This window comes from Chelonia mydas, chromosome 5 (assembly GCF_015237465.2).
Source record: "Chelonia mydas isolate rCheMyd1 chromosome 5, rCheMyd1.pri.v2, whole genome shotgun sequence".
Lineage (NCBI taxonomy): Eukaryota > Metazoa > Chordata > Testudines > Cheloniidae > Chelonia > Chelonia mydas.
The window spans coordinates 48,621,227-48,635,681 of NC_051245.2; the positions used below are offsets into that span (position 1 = coordinate 48,621,227).

Genomic DNA, 14,455 nt, shown 5'->3' on the forward strand with positions numbered 1-14,455 from the left:
TTGAATGCTTGGAACGCTACCTCATAACAATGAATTCAAAAATCATTTATAATCTACACCACACTTGTCTTGCATTTTTACCCTACAACAACAAAAACCTGTATGAAAAACTTGTTTTAAAGCAATATATCCTTTTTTTCTGTTACTATACTGCATTTTAAAATATTCCCATAGAATACAAACACTAAAAGATTATCTAGTTTTCACTTTTTCCTCCCCTCAAAAAAAACAAACAAACCATGCCCTCTGTTCAAATTCTAAATGTTGCCACTTTTAATGGTAACCTATTATTTAAAAAATTTCTTAATCTTCGCCACTGAAAAGAAAACAATATATTTTAAATACATTTGTTTTGTTTACATCAGTACATTACTGAATCATTTTCTCAAAAAAGTCCTTAAAAGTAGCAGCCTAGCGTACTGGAGACAGAATTACATAAATAGGGTGTTTACATGTGTCACTTCCCTATTCTGAATGGAATCAGACCAGACCATCAGGTTTCTGGTGTATTCCCTAATGACTACAAAAGAGGATAAGTATTCAAGCCAGTGGAGGCCCATTTAAGGCACAAGATCCATGGTTTAGTTTCCCATGTGGCATATGTTGAGTTTCAACTGGAGACGAGTGTACATTCCAACACCAAAGAGATACGGATTCATTATAAAACTATGATTTCATTTTCTACCCCCAGCATTCCTTTCTCTGAAAGTCTCATCCTTTTCCTTCTAAAGGAATCCTGAACTGTACATTTTGAGACTTTTCTCCAGATTTCAATTCCACTTTGGATTCATGTCAAACCATGTCGATCATTTGTAATCACAGTACCATGAACATCTAATTCACAACTTTGTGGATTGAATTTGGATCCCTTTGCTACATAAACAAACGTTTATTCTAAAATCGTGGAACATACTCCGGTTCGGCAAGGGCACACAACAAGTGAGCTTCAAGAACTGCAATCACTTAAAATAGTTACTGAAGAATGTAGTCTAAATATATTTCCCTTTCATGGCCAGCCTCCTTACTCTAAAATAATAAATGAAGGGTTGTAACGAAAAAAAAAAGTAACTGAATGTTATGTAATAAATATACCTAGTTCTTATATTGTGCTTTCCATCATTCAATCTCAAAGTGCTTTCAAAATTATCCTTGTTTTACACATGGGGAAACAAGAAGGTGAAGTCACTTCCCAAGGTCACCCAGCAAGCCAGTGGCCAAGCGGGGAATAGAAGAACCCAGTTCTCCCAAGTCCTAGTTCAGTGTTCTATTCACTAGATAGAACCATGAAGTAGTCGGTAAAGGTACACAGAGGTGGTGTGTTATATGTTTAAATTATACCTTTGTTGGATATAATGTTGTACATTTAAGTGCACTGGATTATTTTTTCCCTCTTATTGTCTGAACTGTAAAAACGTTGAGCATTTAGACATTTTAATACATTTGGAATTGTAGGGTCTGTATTCTGTCCTCTCTGAAACAAGGAAAGAATGATATTGAACAATGAATTGATCTGAAATGTTGATGGGGATAGACTAAGCTTTAAACATTAAAAATGCGCTAAGCTACATTTTATTTGACTGTACTATAGACAATAATATACCTTCAGTTTGAGATTTTATAGATACGCAATATTTTCTGACATGTGAAAAATATGGTTCATTCAAAATTAAATAGACATTATCAACTTGTTTGTATTTTAATTAAGTAATTAAGACTTTTAAAAAGTTTTGATAACCCTCTGAATACCACAAGCAGTTTATTTTTTTAGACCCCTTGAACAAAACAAAAAAAAGAAGGGAGGAGTACTACTGCCCTACTGATGTCTTTAAGGGTCTTTCAAGGAGAAGAGAATCATGGTGTTGCTCTCAGGTCTACCCACATATGCTCAGTAATATTCATTCTCTCCTGTATCAGTGTGCACACACACCTGCTGTGCCTCATCCTTAATGCTATAGCTTCTAGGGAACACTCTCTTGGAGGACCCTGGGGAAGAATGTGCATGTGAACTCCCCACAGAGTAATGCATGAGTGATACTGACTTGCCAGTGAGACAGAAAGCACAACTGGACATCAAAACAGTTAAAGGGCCTACCTCAGTTACAATAATTTTGTGCTTCTTGGTTAACAGTAGGAACTAAATTTTCAGATGTGTGATTTTATTTTTGTATCTGTTGTTAAAAACACCAAAGGTTACCACAGTTTGTTCCTACTGTTAAACAACTAAGACCAAACATTACTAAGCATCCTTTTAAATGCTATTTACAAAGCTACAGAAAGTTTTCATATGTAGTTAAACATACATTCCCCTCCAATGCTGTAGTACTGTTCAGAATTTTTACATTGGATTTAATAACATACAATTTTAATAAAGTTGTTGAATTTAAGACTGCAAACAAAACATGTTTGCGGTTATTTCTTAAAATTTCCATTATATTTATAAAATTAGTTTACTGTAAATAAGGAGAACTATTATTCATATTTACAAAGCAGACAAATCTGAAAGCAACACTTTCCCTTCCGATGTTATCCCTGCTCAACTTTTAGCAAATATGTACTTTGAAACTATCATGGCTCATTTGTAAACCTTTGCATATAAAAACATTAAGGCAAAGACATCAGAGCTCTAGGAGCCCACAAGATTATATATACATCTATGGGCTTTACATTTAAAAGGGCCATATGTTTCTACAATAAAAACAAAGCTCTTCAAGTTACACATAAGACTTTTGACGATAAATACACTAAAACTTAAAATCTAAATTTGAATTAAGACCTATCAGTGTAGAAGGCTAGTTTAAAAATTCTACAGACTTAAGCTAGGGTTCAATGTTTTGTAATTTCTCTCAGGAAAGGATTAATCCAGTTAAAACAAATCAAAATTCTCTACAATGCATATGTATCCATTATTCACAGTTCTGTAAGTAACTCAAATCAGGAAATTAAGACTAGCAATTTCTCAAAACATTTAGTTCATTTCTCACAATGCAGTAAATTAGTTAAAACTACAGGATAATTTAAACTAATAATTCTGGAAGCTATAAATTCCTGCCGTTACTCTGCATCGCTCCCACTATGTTGGCAGAAAAACAGTTTTCACTGGGAGGGCATGACTTCGGAAGCACAGTTTGTGTTTGCTAATACAAATGCAGTACGCTGGAATCGGTGCTATTTACCGGGGCAGTTTTATTGTACGAAAAGTTAAATGAATAACCTCTAACTTTCAAGTATGAGTTTTAACAAAGAGATTAGGAACGAATGAGACCTAGTTGGAGTTCCCTTCCAGCGCATCCCTCGAGATACGTGGTCGGTAATGCCACAGAAGTCACCATGTCTGGAGTATGTCCAGCTAGTGCTTTGCAGGACCGTGAATCGGTGCATATCCAACAGCAGCGCACAGCGAGCTGTGCCAGCTTCTCCCTACAGCAGCCTGCCCCTAGCCTTGGCGCGACCAAGGGAGCCGGCTCCCCACAGCTGCAATAGACACACTCGGCAAAAGGGCACCCCAGCCTCAGCTGCGCCCCGTGCCAGAGGGGACCGGCTCACGGGTCCTTCCACAGCAGGGCTCCGTGTGCGTCCCGGACACCCCAGTCCTGTCCCCAGCAGGGACGCGAGGCGGGGAGGTCCCAGGACTGCCGGCAGCGGGAGAGGCCGGGGACACGGCGCACGAGCGCGACTCCGACCCCCATCTCCTCCCGCACCAAGGCCCAAGCCCAGTCCTCGGGGTGGCGTAGGAGCCAGAGCGGCTTGGCCCAGAGGGGACTCGGCTATGCCGAGTCCTGTCCCTCCCCTGCAGCGGGCAGAGCGGGAGCGAGCCGCGGCCCGAGCGGACACAATCAACGGCTCCTACCCAGAAACTCTCCACGAAAGACGCCATGACCGCGCCGCCGCCTCAGCGCTGGGTGAGCCCGGCTCCGACGGCCTCAGCCACCAAGACCCAACGGAGGAAACAGCCACCGCCGCCGCCCGCCACAGAGCGCCGCCCTTCCCTTTACTGTGCGGCAGCCACTCTGCAGCCCAAACCGCCCCGGCGCGCACGCGCCAGCCAGCCACGGCCACCTCCCCCAGTGCGCAGGCGTGTCGCTGCACCGCCCGCCTCTCCCCCGGCCAAGGGTGTGCGCAGGAGTCGAGAGCGGGCGGTGCTCGGCCTGAGAGGGGCCCGGCCGTGGGAGAGCGCGGGTTTCGCGCTGCCTTGAGTTCTGCAGCAGCGCTGGCCCAGCGCTCGTGGGGCGGCGCGGCTGCCCCAGGCGGCACAGGCCCTGCTGCGCTACTCGCCACTTCTAACGCGTGTCGGGAATTGAAATAGTAAAATAGGGAGCCGGCTCTGGCAAGGAAAAACTTTCGCACCCAAGCAGCAAAGCCCGACGCTTGAGGCAGGTTCGATAGAGGGCGGTAATGTTTTAAGTCTGCCTCAGCAAAACGTTTCCCAAGAAAAGTTCAACTACGCTCCTTTCTTCAACCAGTCAAGAAGCAAGGGTGAGCAGAGAGGGGAAGGTTACAGTGCCGGGGTGGACAAGTTCTGTCTTATCCAGAGTGGCTGCTAAGCGATGGGCCCCAGTTGAGGTTGTCTGATCAACATGAGAGCCGCTGCCAAACCACTGTTCCTGACACGGTTGAAGTTAAGGGTAAGAAAAATAGTACAGCTATGGTGAATGATGCATCATGATCAGCACCTTTCAAAAGAACATAATTCCTGCTCAATTAAAAAAGGATTCATGCTCTGGTAGCATCAGCTCTTTTATCATACATTGTAGAAGCAGGTGGAATGGATGCAGGTTAGCCAGGTCCATCAGTAGCTCCAGAAGACCCTCAGTCAAGGGACAAGCCCTACTGTGCTTATTGTGCAGCTCCAAGATATGAATACAGGCTTGTCATACACTCATGATAACAGTAGGTCAGAAGTTTGTGACCACGGCAGTAAATTCCTAGAAACGATAAAAGTCGTCCTCAGAAGGGATTGAGAATAGCAGTAGCTTCACTAAGAAACTGACCGCCACATTATCCAACCCCTGCTCTCTTCTTCAAACTGGTTATCTTCCCTCTTCATAGAAGCCAGGTATGAAGAACAGGTGGACACCCTCCCACATTAGAGATTAAACTACTGTGCCAAAAGGCAGAAAAGCAGCAGCTGACATGCCATGTCTGCCTGGAGCTCTTTCCAATAACAGGCTGACCTATGTAGATACTTCGGGGCTAGGATCCAAATCATTCCCTGCTAAGAAAGTGGTAACCCCTCTCCAGTATATGTTATCATGGGGACAGCTCAAGAGGGAGCTGCAAAACAATAAAGCTGAAGCACATTCAGTATGGAAGTTTCTACTGCCAGTTCTTTGCTGTACTTTTTCTGTGTACAAATGGAAGACATTCGATTTAGGTTCTTATACTACCCCCATCAGCATTGTATCTGAGTATCTTCCAATAGTGCATTAAGCATTATGACTAGTATCTGTCACAGAAGGTTGATTTGTTTGGTGAGGGTTTGTTTGTTTGTTTTAAGTGTACATGCTGCTGTGCACAAGAGAAAAGGCAAGGTCAAAGGAGTGGAGGTTTTGCATTTGGAGCAAATGGAGGTTAGGTTTCCGATACTCCTTAGTTCCTGTAGGAGTTCATTCCACAGTCTTGGACCAACCCCAGAGAATGATACATCTCTTGCACAGACAAACTTTACACTGAGTGAGTTCTACTGTTCCAAAACAAGTGGAGTTGACTGAAGTTTTCATACCAGAGGTTTAGGCAACCTTTTAGAAATCCTAAGTCCAGACAACAAACGCTATAAAGATAAAGACTAAGGACTTGACAACATCCTCTGAGAAGCCACTGTAAAGATCAGAGGACAGGTTTCAGGTAGGTGTAGTATCAAACATTGCTGAGAAGACATGCTTTAGCAGTCTATATTAGCCAAAGCTCCCCAAGATCTGATAGCTCCATGCCTACATGAGGATACCAACACTGTAATCCAGAGGAGATATGACAAAGGCAGGTATAACTAAGGCCAGCTCATCATCTGTCAGGATGGGAGTTTCCAATCCAACCAGACAAGGCAGATAGCACTACTTGTGGATTTTGTTATGTGAGAACTTGGAGTTGATGGCAGTATATGGTCTTACGGGGTGAAGAGTAGGTGGAGGTATGTGTAATCTGCATAGTGCTGACTCTTGCATACATTTCTTACTGGTTCACCTAGTGGCTGCATATAGATGTTGAACAGGACCAGAGAGAATTTATCCTTGCCTGACTCCAAAAGTGAGAAATTTAGTAGTGGAAGTGCAGTTTCTCATCGCTACTTGTTGAGTGTACCCCTACAGGGAAGGACTCGAACCATTTTAGCACATTACCTTGTACCTCTGCCACCTCTCTCAAATGGAACAGCAGTGTCTCATGGGTCAACAGTGTCAAATACTACAGAGAAGCCCAGGGGGATGAGAATGGACATCTGGCCACTCTCCACTGACAGCTGTACATCGTACATCAGGACCTAAAGAGGGTTCCATCCCACATCCCAGCCTAAATCCAGATTGTGCTGGGTTCTAGGATATTAGCATCAATTAGATGAATTGTAGTTATCCATTGTCTAACTTCTCTGTGAGCTTGGTCCGGAATGGTAGAACAGATACATCCAAGGTGGATTTCTTCAGTGGTGGTCAGATTATTGTACGTTTGAAGGAGGAAGGGAAGATTAATTCACTGAATGAAGCGTTAGCTATTTCATTCAGAAATTGTTTATGACTCCTTCATCAGCCAGAGAGGGCATAGGTCAGACTCCCATTTGGGAGACTTGGGTTGAGATTCTTTTAGGGTATCGCAGTAGCCCTTGAGGAATGAATGTATTGAACTCTGGAACATGTTTGTTAGGTGGTATAATGGGATCGATGAAATTTGAGAAGCCTTTGTTAATATTCAGGAACTTTTTGGCTAAGTAGGATAATAGTTATTTCACAGCATTTGGGTTCTGTTTTGGCCTGCAGGCACTTAAGATTGATGACGCTGTTTATCACCTTGGATAGCTCATTAGGGCAGGATTTGGCAGCTTCAATGGAAGCCACTAGGAAAGTTTACTTGGCCTATTACACAGCCTCAGTGATAGGCTTGAAGAAATTCTTTGTTTCAACTTCAATTTTTTGCCATCAGTGGCAGAGTTTCCAGCCCACTCTCCATCTGGGGCAGAGTGTCAGAAAATGAAGGAGGTCTGAGTAGGAAGAGGCCATGTGTTAATAGTCAGTGCTAACATACAATGATGATTCACCAGATCATTCACTCTTTGTCCTGTGGGTGAAGGGCTGCTGTTGTCCTTCAGCATGCTTGAAAATTTGATGAAGTCTATGAGTCTTCACAGTAGAGACAGCATCATAGGTCTTTGACCACTGGCTTAATAAGGTCATGGTCTGTTCAAGACAGCGGCTGGGTTGTGATGTCCCCAATATTGACATCTAATTTGAAGACCAGGTTGAAGGAGTGACCAGCTGTGTGGGTTGTATCTGTGAAAGTTCTAAAGAGGCAGATAATGAGACAAGTTTTGGGCCTTTTACAGCGGCAGCCTTGTCAACAGCTGTTGAAATCTCTAGGACAAGAAGTCTGGGGTATTTTACCACAATCACCAATGTATCAGGAGCTCTTTTATGAGCCAATTAAACTTTGGAAGTCTCTAAATAGCGTCTGTATTAGCATTGGCTCTGGTTTCTATTTTTAGAAAAATAAAATGGAGTGAATCAGGGTGGATAAAAAAAATCAATGATTTTTTTAAATTTAAATTAGCTTTGTCCTCAAAAAAGGATTTTATCAAAAAAATCCATCTAAAGATGGTTTTAATTAAGATACATTATAGCTCAAAGATATCTCATCATGGAATAGGGATTAGACATTCTAATTCTATAGTATGAGACAATATAGTCATATAAAGTTTAAGAAAAGTTTTGTAAATGAGTTTCAATAGTTCATGGATTAGGGACCCAATCTTATGGGGTTCCAGGGGCTTCTGTGTAGATTTAGGTTAATTTTTCTATCTACCTAATGGGACTCAGTGCTTAGTCTAGAAGATACCAGCAGAGATGCTTAGTTGTGCAGTTCTCAAACTGTGGATTTGTGTCCCCAGAGATAACATGCTTGTTAACAGCAAAAATGATTTAAAGTATATAGAGGTGAGAAATAACAGAATAAATAAATAAATAATAATAAGAGTCAATCCCCTATCTCTCTTTAAAAGTGCAAAGTTTCAAAAAGTTCAATGAATAGAAGATTGTTTGGGGTGGAATAGATCTGGACAAGGAGAAGAAGTCTGGAGATAAATGTGAGAAGGGAAGGACAGGCAGTAGAAACAAAATTGAAACTGTTTGAGCAACATATTCCAGAAGTCTGGAAGTCTGTGTGTAGCCTTCATTGATTTGAGATCTACCATACCATTCTCTCACTAGAAGGGAAAACCTATAATGGCAGCAAGCCGTAAAAGAGACCCAGTTTGGGAATATTTTAATGAAGTTCCTCTACCTGTGGGTAAGACAGGCATGCATGCAAAATGCAAACAGTGCAACAAAGAAATGCAAGGCCTGGTTGCCTGAATGAAACATCATGAGAAGTGTTCCTTCTCAGGTGGAAGCTGCATTGAAGATGATAAAAGGAACATGTCTGAACATGCAGGATCTTCAGGTTGGTAAACTTTTTTATTTCAGACTTCTTTCTTAAGGACTGCCTATCTTCCTTCTGGACTATTCTTGAATTCTCATGTTTGAGCAAAAAATATAGTTGTTACTCTATGGTACTATCATTTTAGATGCAGTTGTGATAAAAAATAAATAGCTGAAATAGGCAGATCTGTCTATTTACAATTTCACCTGTAAAGTAGTACAGAGTGTCAGTGAATGCAATGAGTAATACTAAATTAGCAGTATGGTAATCCTAATTAAATAACTGCATTGACATATTTTGTTTAGGAGAATCCATCCTCAACTTACAGGATTCTGAAGACTATCCACCTTCAAGATCATCATTTTCTACAGTTTGAGTTAAGTCATGATAGTGTTTCAGTCACATCATGTATGTCACATAGGCACAGTATATCACCTATAGCAAAAAGAAAAAAAAAAATCTCCATCTAGAAACAACCATAGATAAATTTGTGAAAAGAACCAGATTACAAAAAGAGGTAATGGATGAAAAAATTGCCCAGTTTTATGCAATCAACTCTCCTTTCCGTATGATTGAGAACCCACACTTCATTAACATGGTGCAGTCATTAACACCAGCATACAGTCCACCCACCTGAGCAGATGTTGCAGGCAAATTGCTGGATAAAGTGTATGGAAGAGAAATTGAGCAGTGTGCAAACGGTATAGAGGGTGAAATTGTTAACCTGAGTCTTGATGGGTGGAGCAGTGTCCACAATCATCCTGTTGTATGTGCTTGTGTGACAACAGAAGAAGGGAATGTCTTCCTTACAGAAACAACTGATACATCAGGAAATGAACACACAGCAGAATACTTACAAGTATCAGCAGTAAAAGCTATAACAAAATTGTGAAAAACAATTCAAATATCTAGTACGCAGCTTGGTCACACACAATGCTGCAAGTGTATCCAAGATGAGAAGAAATTATTTAGAAGAGGGTCCCAACAACACACAGTTGCAATGCTCATTTGATGCACCTCTTAGGCAAAGACTTCAGTGTTCCAGAAATAAAAGCTAATATTGTTGAAATTACAAAATACTTCCATAACAACCACTTTGCAGCAGCTGCTCTGAAAAAAGTGGGAGGAATCAAGCTAACTCTCCCACAAGACATGCGATGGAACTCAGCAGTGGACTGTTTTGAGCACTATATCAAGAACTGGCCTAATCTGATGACAGTTTGTGAACAAAATCAAGAAAAAATAGATGGCACTGTCACAGCCAGAGTTGTCAACATTGGGCTTAAGAGACATGTTGAACACATGCTGAGTACCCTAAAGCCTATTTCTGAAGGCTTGAACAAAATGCAGGGAAATAGCTGTTTTATTGATGATGCTGTTGAAATTTGGAAGGAACTGAGTGAAATCTTAAAAAGAGAAATATGTAATGACAGAGTTAAATTAGAAGCATTAAAAAAAACAAAAACCGAATGGGACAAGCACTCTCTCCAGCTCATTTTCTTGCAAATATTCTCGATACTCAGTGTTAGGGTCAAACCTTAACTGCTGAAGAAGAGGAGTTGGCTATGACATGGACATCCAGCAATCAGCCCTCCATAATGCCAACTATAATAAACTTCAGAGCTAAGGGCGAACCATTCAAGAAATATATGTTTGCTGATGTTGTTTTAAAGAAAGTCACACCAGTGAACTGGTGGAAGTCATTTAAGTACTTGGATTCAGAGACTGTTGAAGTGATAATCTCACTTAAGAAGCAGTAGCTTCTGCTGGTGTAGAAAGAATATTTTCTTCCTTTGGACTAATTCATTCCAAATTGAGAAATCGTTTGGGACCTGAAAAAGCAGGAAAGCTTATTTTTCTTTTCCAGATTATGAACAAACAGGAAAATGGAGGTGAAGACAACTGAGTTAGCTGCAGAAGCCAATATTTTAAGTTTCTCATGTTTACCTGGCTGACAGTTGATTTAATTTTTGTTTTTAAAAAATATATATTTCATTTAACTATTTTAGTTAAAAACAACTTTAACAAAAACCTGATTTTAAAAAACTTGAATGTTTAACTAAATTCAAAAATTCATATGTTTGTTTTGTTAAAATATATGTTTGCTGTTGAAGAAAAAAATCCAGAATACATAATGTTTTTAGTTAAATAAAACAATTTAAATGTCTGGTGATGTTCTCCTCCTACTACAGCTTGGCAAGAAAATCCTCGAAATAATAATGTTTAACCTGTTGAATTGGAGATAGTTCACCTCCCAATGACTTCATAAGTATCTGCTTCAATTACCTTTGGTAAATGAAATAACCAAACAATCATTCATTTTCTGATATAGCTGTAAAACTAATCTAAAAAGTTTTCAAAATAAATCATTTACAAAGTGCATAGTGTGTACCTTCTAAAAATAAAATCTACATCTATCTCTGAATTGTGAAGAATGTGTATTAAGGTTATAACAACCAACAAGAATGCATTTTTCTGTAGAAATCCATGATTAAATAGAGTCTTCCTGATTAGTGATTTAAATCAAATACACCCTGGAGTGAATTCATCTCACTTGTGGATCCTCTTGGATTTGATGTTTGAAAAGGTGAATGCAGTGCCACCAGGCTTGTCCTGTCTGTGATAGGCCAAGAAGCTGACGGGTGGAGGGAGAGGAGGAGAAAGAGAAGGGGGGCTAACAGAGCTTGCAGTGTCATCAGGCCAGGCCTCTTATGCAAGCTCAGTTGAGTGCTTAATCTCTGAAGAGGTCATACATTGTTTATTGGCAACACACCTTGCATTGATTAGCATAAATTTTAATTCAGGTAGTTTTTGGTTACTGTCTTGGGGCCTGTACAGTGGATAGATAAGGTTTCTGTTTCCTTGGACAGTTCTTCCCAATTTGGTCTGTGAAATGTAAAATAGTGCATTGCGTCATGGCACGTTCTGACTGGAGGAAAGGTTGACTGGTTCACAAAATCTCAGGGCAAGACAGGTCTTTTGGATCCTTTTGGCACTATAACTTGATTGAGTCCTGAGACTTCAGAGCTGGAGAAGTCTGTTTCTGAAGTAGTGGTGAATGTGCTGGAAGCATGGTGGAACAACACTACTCCGTAGAGTCAAGTCCAAGGAAGGGATGAGGGGAGGGAGTCAGCATCAGGCATTCATTTATTTAAAATAAGTTAGTGTGTTGTCATAACACCCTTAGTGCCTGCACTGGCTTTGTGGGGGGGAGAGAGGAATGGAAATAGAGTGACAGCTGTAACTATTTTTCTGACCAGAAGATGGCAGCAAAGGCTGCAGGAGCAGAGCGGAGGCTTAAGGCTCCTTCCCATATGCAAGATAATCGTTTGGAAGCCTCATTTCCTGGCCATGGTTCCTGTACTGGAGGGTGATCTGGGAGAGGAGTCATAGCCTCACTTTCACATTTTAGAAACATCTAATTTTTCAGAATGAAACAGTGGCCCCTGCCCTGCTACTGTGTCCATTATGGGATGGGGGTGGTGGGGAGGAAGGAGGAGAGAGGGAGGCAGAGAAAGGCCAGAAGAACAGGGACCTAGCCCACTTTAGTTTCCTGACATCAATTCAGAGCTTTACACAAACATTAAGCTAACTTAAGAAAAATATGGGATGTCCAAATCAGTTAAGTGAATCTTAAAAACTTATCACTATAGAAATAATGAGTTTAGGGAACACGTCAAAAGAAAAGCAAAGAAGGAAGCAGCTAGTATTCAGCAAAATCCCATTCTTTCTGCTGAAGCAAGAGGATAAAAAAGGTCATCTGAACAAATTTTAATGTCGAAAATATGTATCATGAACAGGCTTGCTTTAAGGTCCAGCATTACAAAAAGAATGGATTTCCTAGGGTTTACTAATTTTCTGTGGAGGATTATTAAAGAAGGTCCTTTCCCATATTTTGAGATAGAAGAAATTGAAGGAAAGCTATATAATCTGTTCTGTGCCCTTTTTGCCTTTGGTTAAAAGCATGGAGGAAGGCAAGGGCACATGCGTGGACCAATGGACTCTGCTTACAAGAATTCTCTGAGTGCAGGTGCTTGGAGTGAATGCCCACACCCACAGTGGAATATACATGGGGCTCGGGCCTTGAAGAAACATTTGTTATGTTTGTAAAGGAACAGGATGATTTATTCATATCATATCTTGATGAAATATTTTCTATTCTATCGGTAACTAGGGAGGATGTTAAAAATGCAACTATTAACTTTAAACATTTTACAAATCAGCAGGACCAGGTAACTTGCACCTAAGAGTATTAAAATAATTGGTCAAGGAGCTCTCTGAACCATTAATGTTGATTTCTTAAAAGAAGTTTTTGAACACAAAGTTCCAAAGAACTAGAAAATATGTACCAGTATTTTAAAAGGTTAAATGGGATGACCCAGGTAACTAGATGTCAGTTAGTCTGACCCCAGACAAAATCATAGAAAGGTTCATATGGGACATAATCAGTAAAATATTAAAGGAGAGTATCATAATTAATGCCACTCAACATGGTTTTATAGAAAAACCTCTGAGATTAAAAGTTTGGTTGATAACTGTATTAACATAATTGACTTCTGTAAGACATTTAATTTAGGCCTACATGTCCTTCTGATAAAAATTAGCACCACACAAAAATCAATGTAGCGCATATTAAATGGATTTAAAAACCGGTTAACGGATAGATCTCAAAAAGTCCTGCATAGATCTATTATTGGCCAAATGCTATTAAATATTTTTATTAATGGATCTTTAAGATAATAATTGTTGCTGGTAAACTTTACAGATTACAAAATTTGTGAAGTGGTAAACAATGGAGTCATGTCACTTACCCAGATCAATTTGTATCGCTTTGGTAAGGTGGGTTCCTTTGAACATGGATTTTAATACTGACAATGTAAGGAACAAAGAATGTAGGTCACAAAAGACGGAGGACTATCCTGGAATGCAGACACGCTGAAAAGCGCAGAAGTAACAAACACAACAGCAGCAGCTCAGTGCAATACTGTAGCTCAGTGGTTTCAACATGTGGTCCATGGACTCCTGGGGGTCCACAGACTATCTAAGATTTTTCAAATGGGTCCACACCTCTGTTTGATATTCTTTTAGGGGTCCACAAATGAAAAAACATTGAAAACCATTGTAGCTAAAAGGATTAGCACAATCCTTGTCTATATAAGCAGGGGACTATCTAACAGCAGGGAAGTGGTATTACTCACTAGTGAGATCATTACTGGAGTACTGTGCCCAGTTCCAGTGTCCATAATACAAGGACAACAGATACATTAGGAGAGGGGCTTCGGAGAAGATTCATGAGAATGTTAGAGGATTACAGAACATGCCTTATGATAGATACTCAAGGAGCTCAATCTTAAAGAAAAGGTTAAGGGGTAACTTAATCACAAGTATAGGTACCTATGTGGGGAACAAAAAAAAATGATAACTTACTCTTCACTCTAGCAGTCAAAGCTCTCATTGCACCAGTGCCAAAAAGAGGTAATATAACCTCCTTACTCCTAGTAGGTATTCTACTATTTATACATCCATGGATCACATTAGCCCTTTTTGCCACAGCACCACACTGGGAGGTCACATTCAGCTGAATACCCAACATAACCACCAAATCTTTTTCACAATCACTGCTCCCCAAAACAAACGCCACTAGCCGTCACCTTCAGCCCCCAACTAAAACCCCTCCAACACATCATCAAGGATCTACAACCTATCCTGAAGGATGACCCAACACTCTCACAAATCTTGGGAGACAGGCCAGTCCTTGCCTACAGACAGCCCCCCAACCTGAAGCAAATACTCACCAGCAACCACATACCACACAACAGAACCACTAACCCAGGAACCT

General features: G+C 40.5%; 1 protein-coding gene and 1 long non-coding RNA gene across 6 annotated transcripts in view; one reads left to right on the top strand and one right to left on the bottom strand.

The window, feature by feature from the left end:
* The window catches only part of FCHO2 (FCH and mu domain containing endocytic adaptor 2), a 230,456-nt gene extending 226,411 nt beyond the window's left edge, over positions 1-4,045 (bottom strand). For 2 of the 5 annotated variants that reach the window (XM_037903050.2, XM_037903047.2), the window contains exon 1: positions 3,848-4,045. In XM_037903050.2, coding sequence (XP_037758978.1) covers positions 3,848-3,874 — 27 coding nt within the window. In that variant the 5' untranslated portion in view covers positions 3,875-4,045. The remainder of the gene's footprint in view (positions 1-3,847) is intronic. The other 3 variants (XM_037903046.2, XM_037903043.2, XM_037903049.2) reach the window with 3 other exon arrangements.
* A 59-nt stretch (positions 4,046-4,104) lies between these two features.
* On the top strand, positions 4,105-9,375 carry LOC119566672. The gene is made up of 3 exons (XR_005225982.2): positions 4,105-4,622; positions 8,581-8,637; positions 8,922-9,375. It is a non-coding gene; the product is annotated as an uncharacterized LOC119566672 (long non-coding RNA).
* Positions 9,376-14,455: the final 5,080 nt, after the last annotated feature.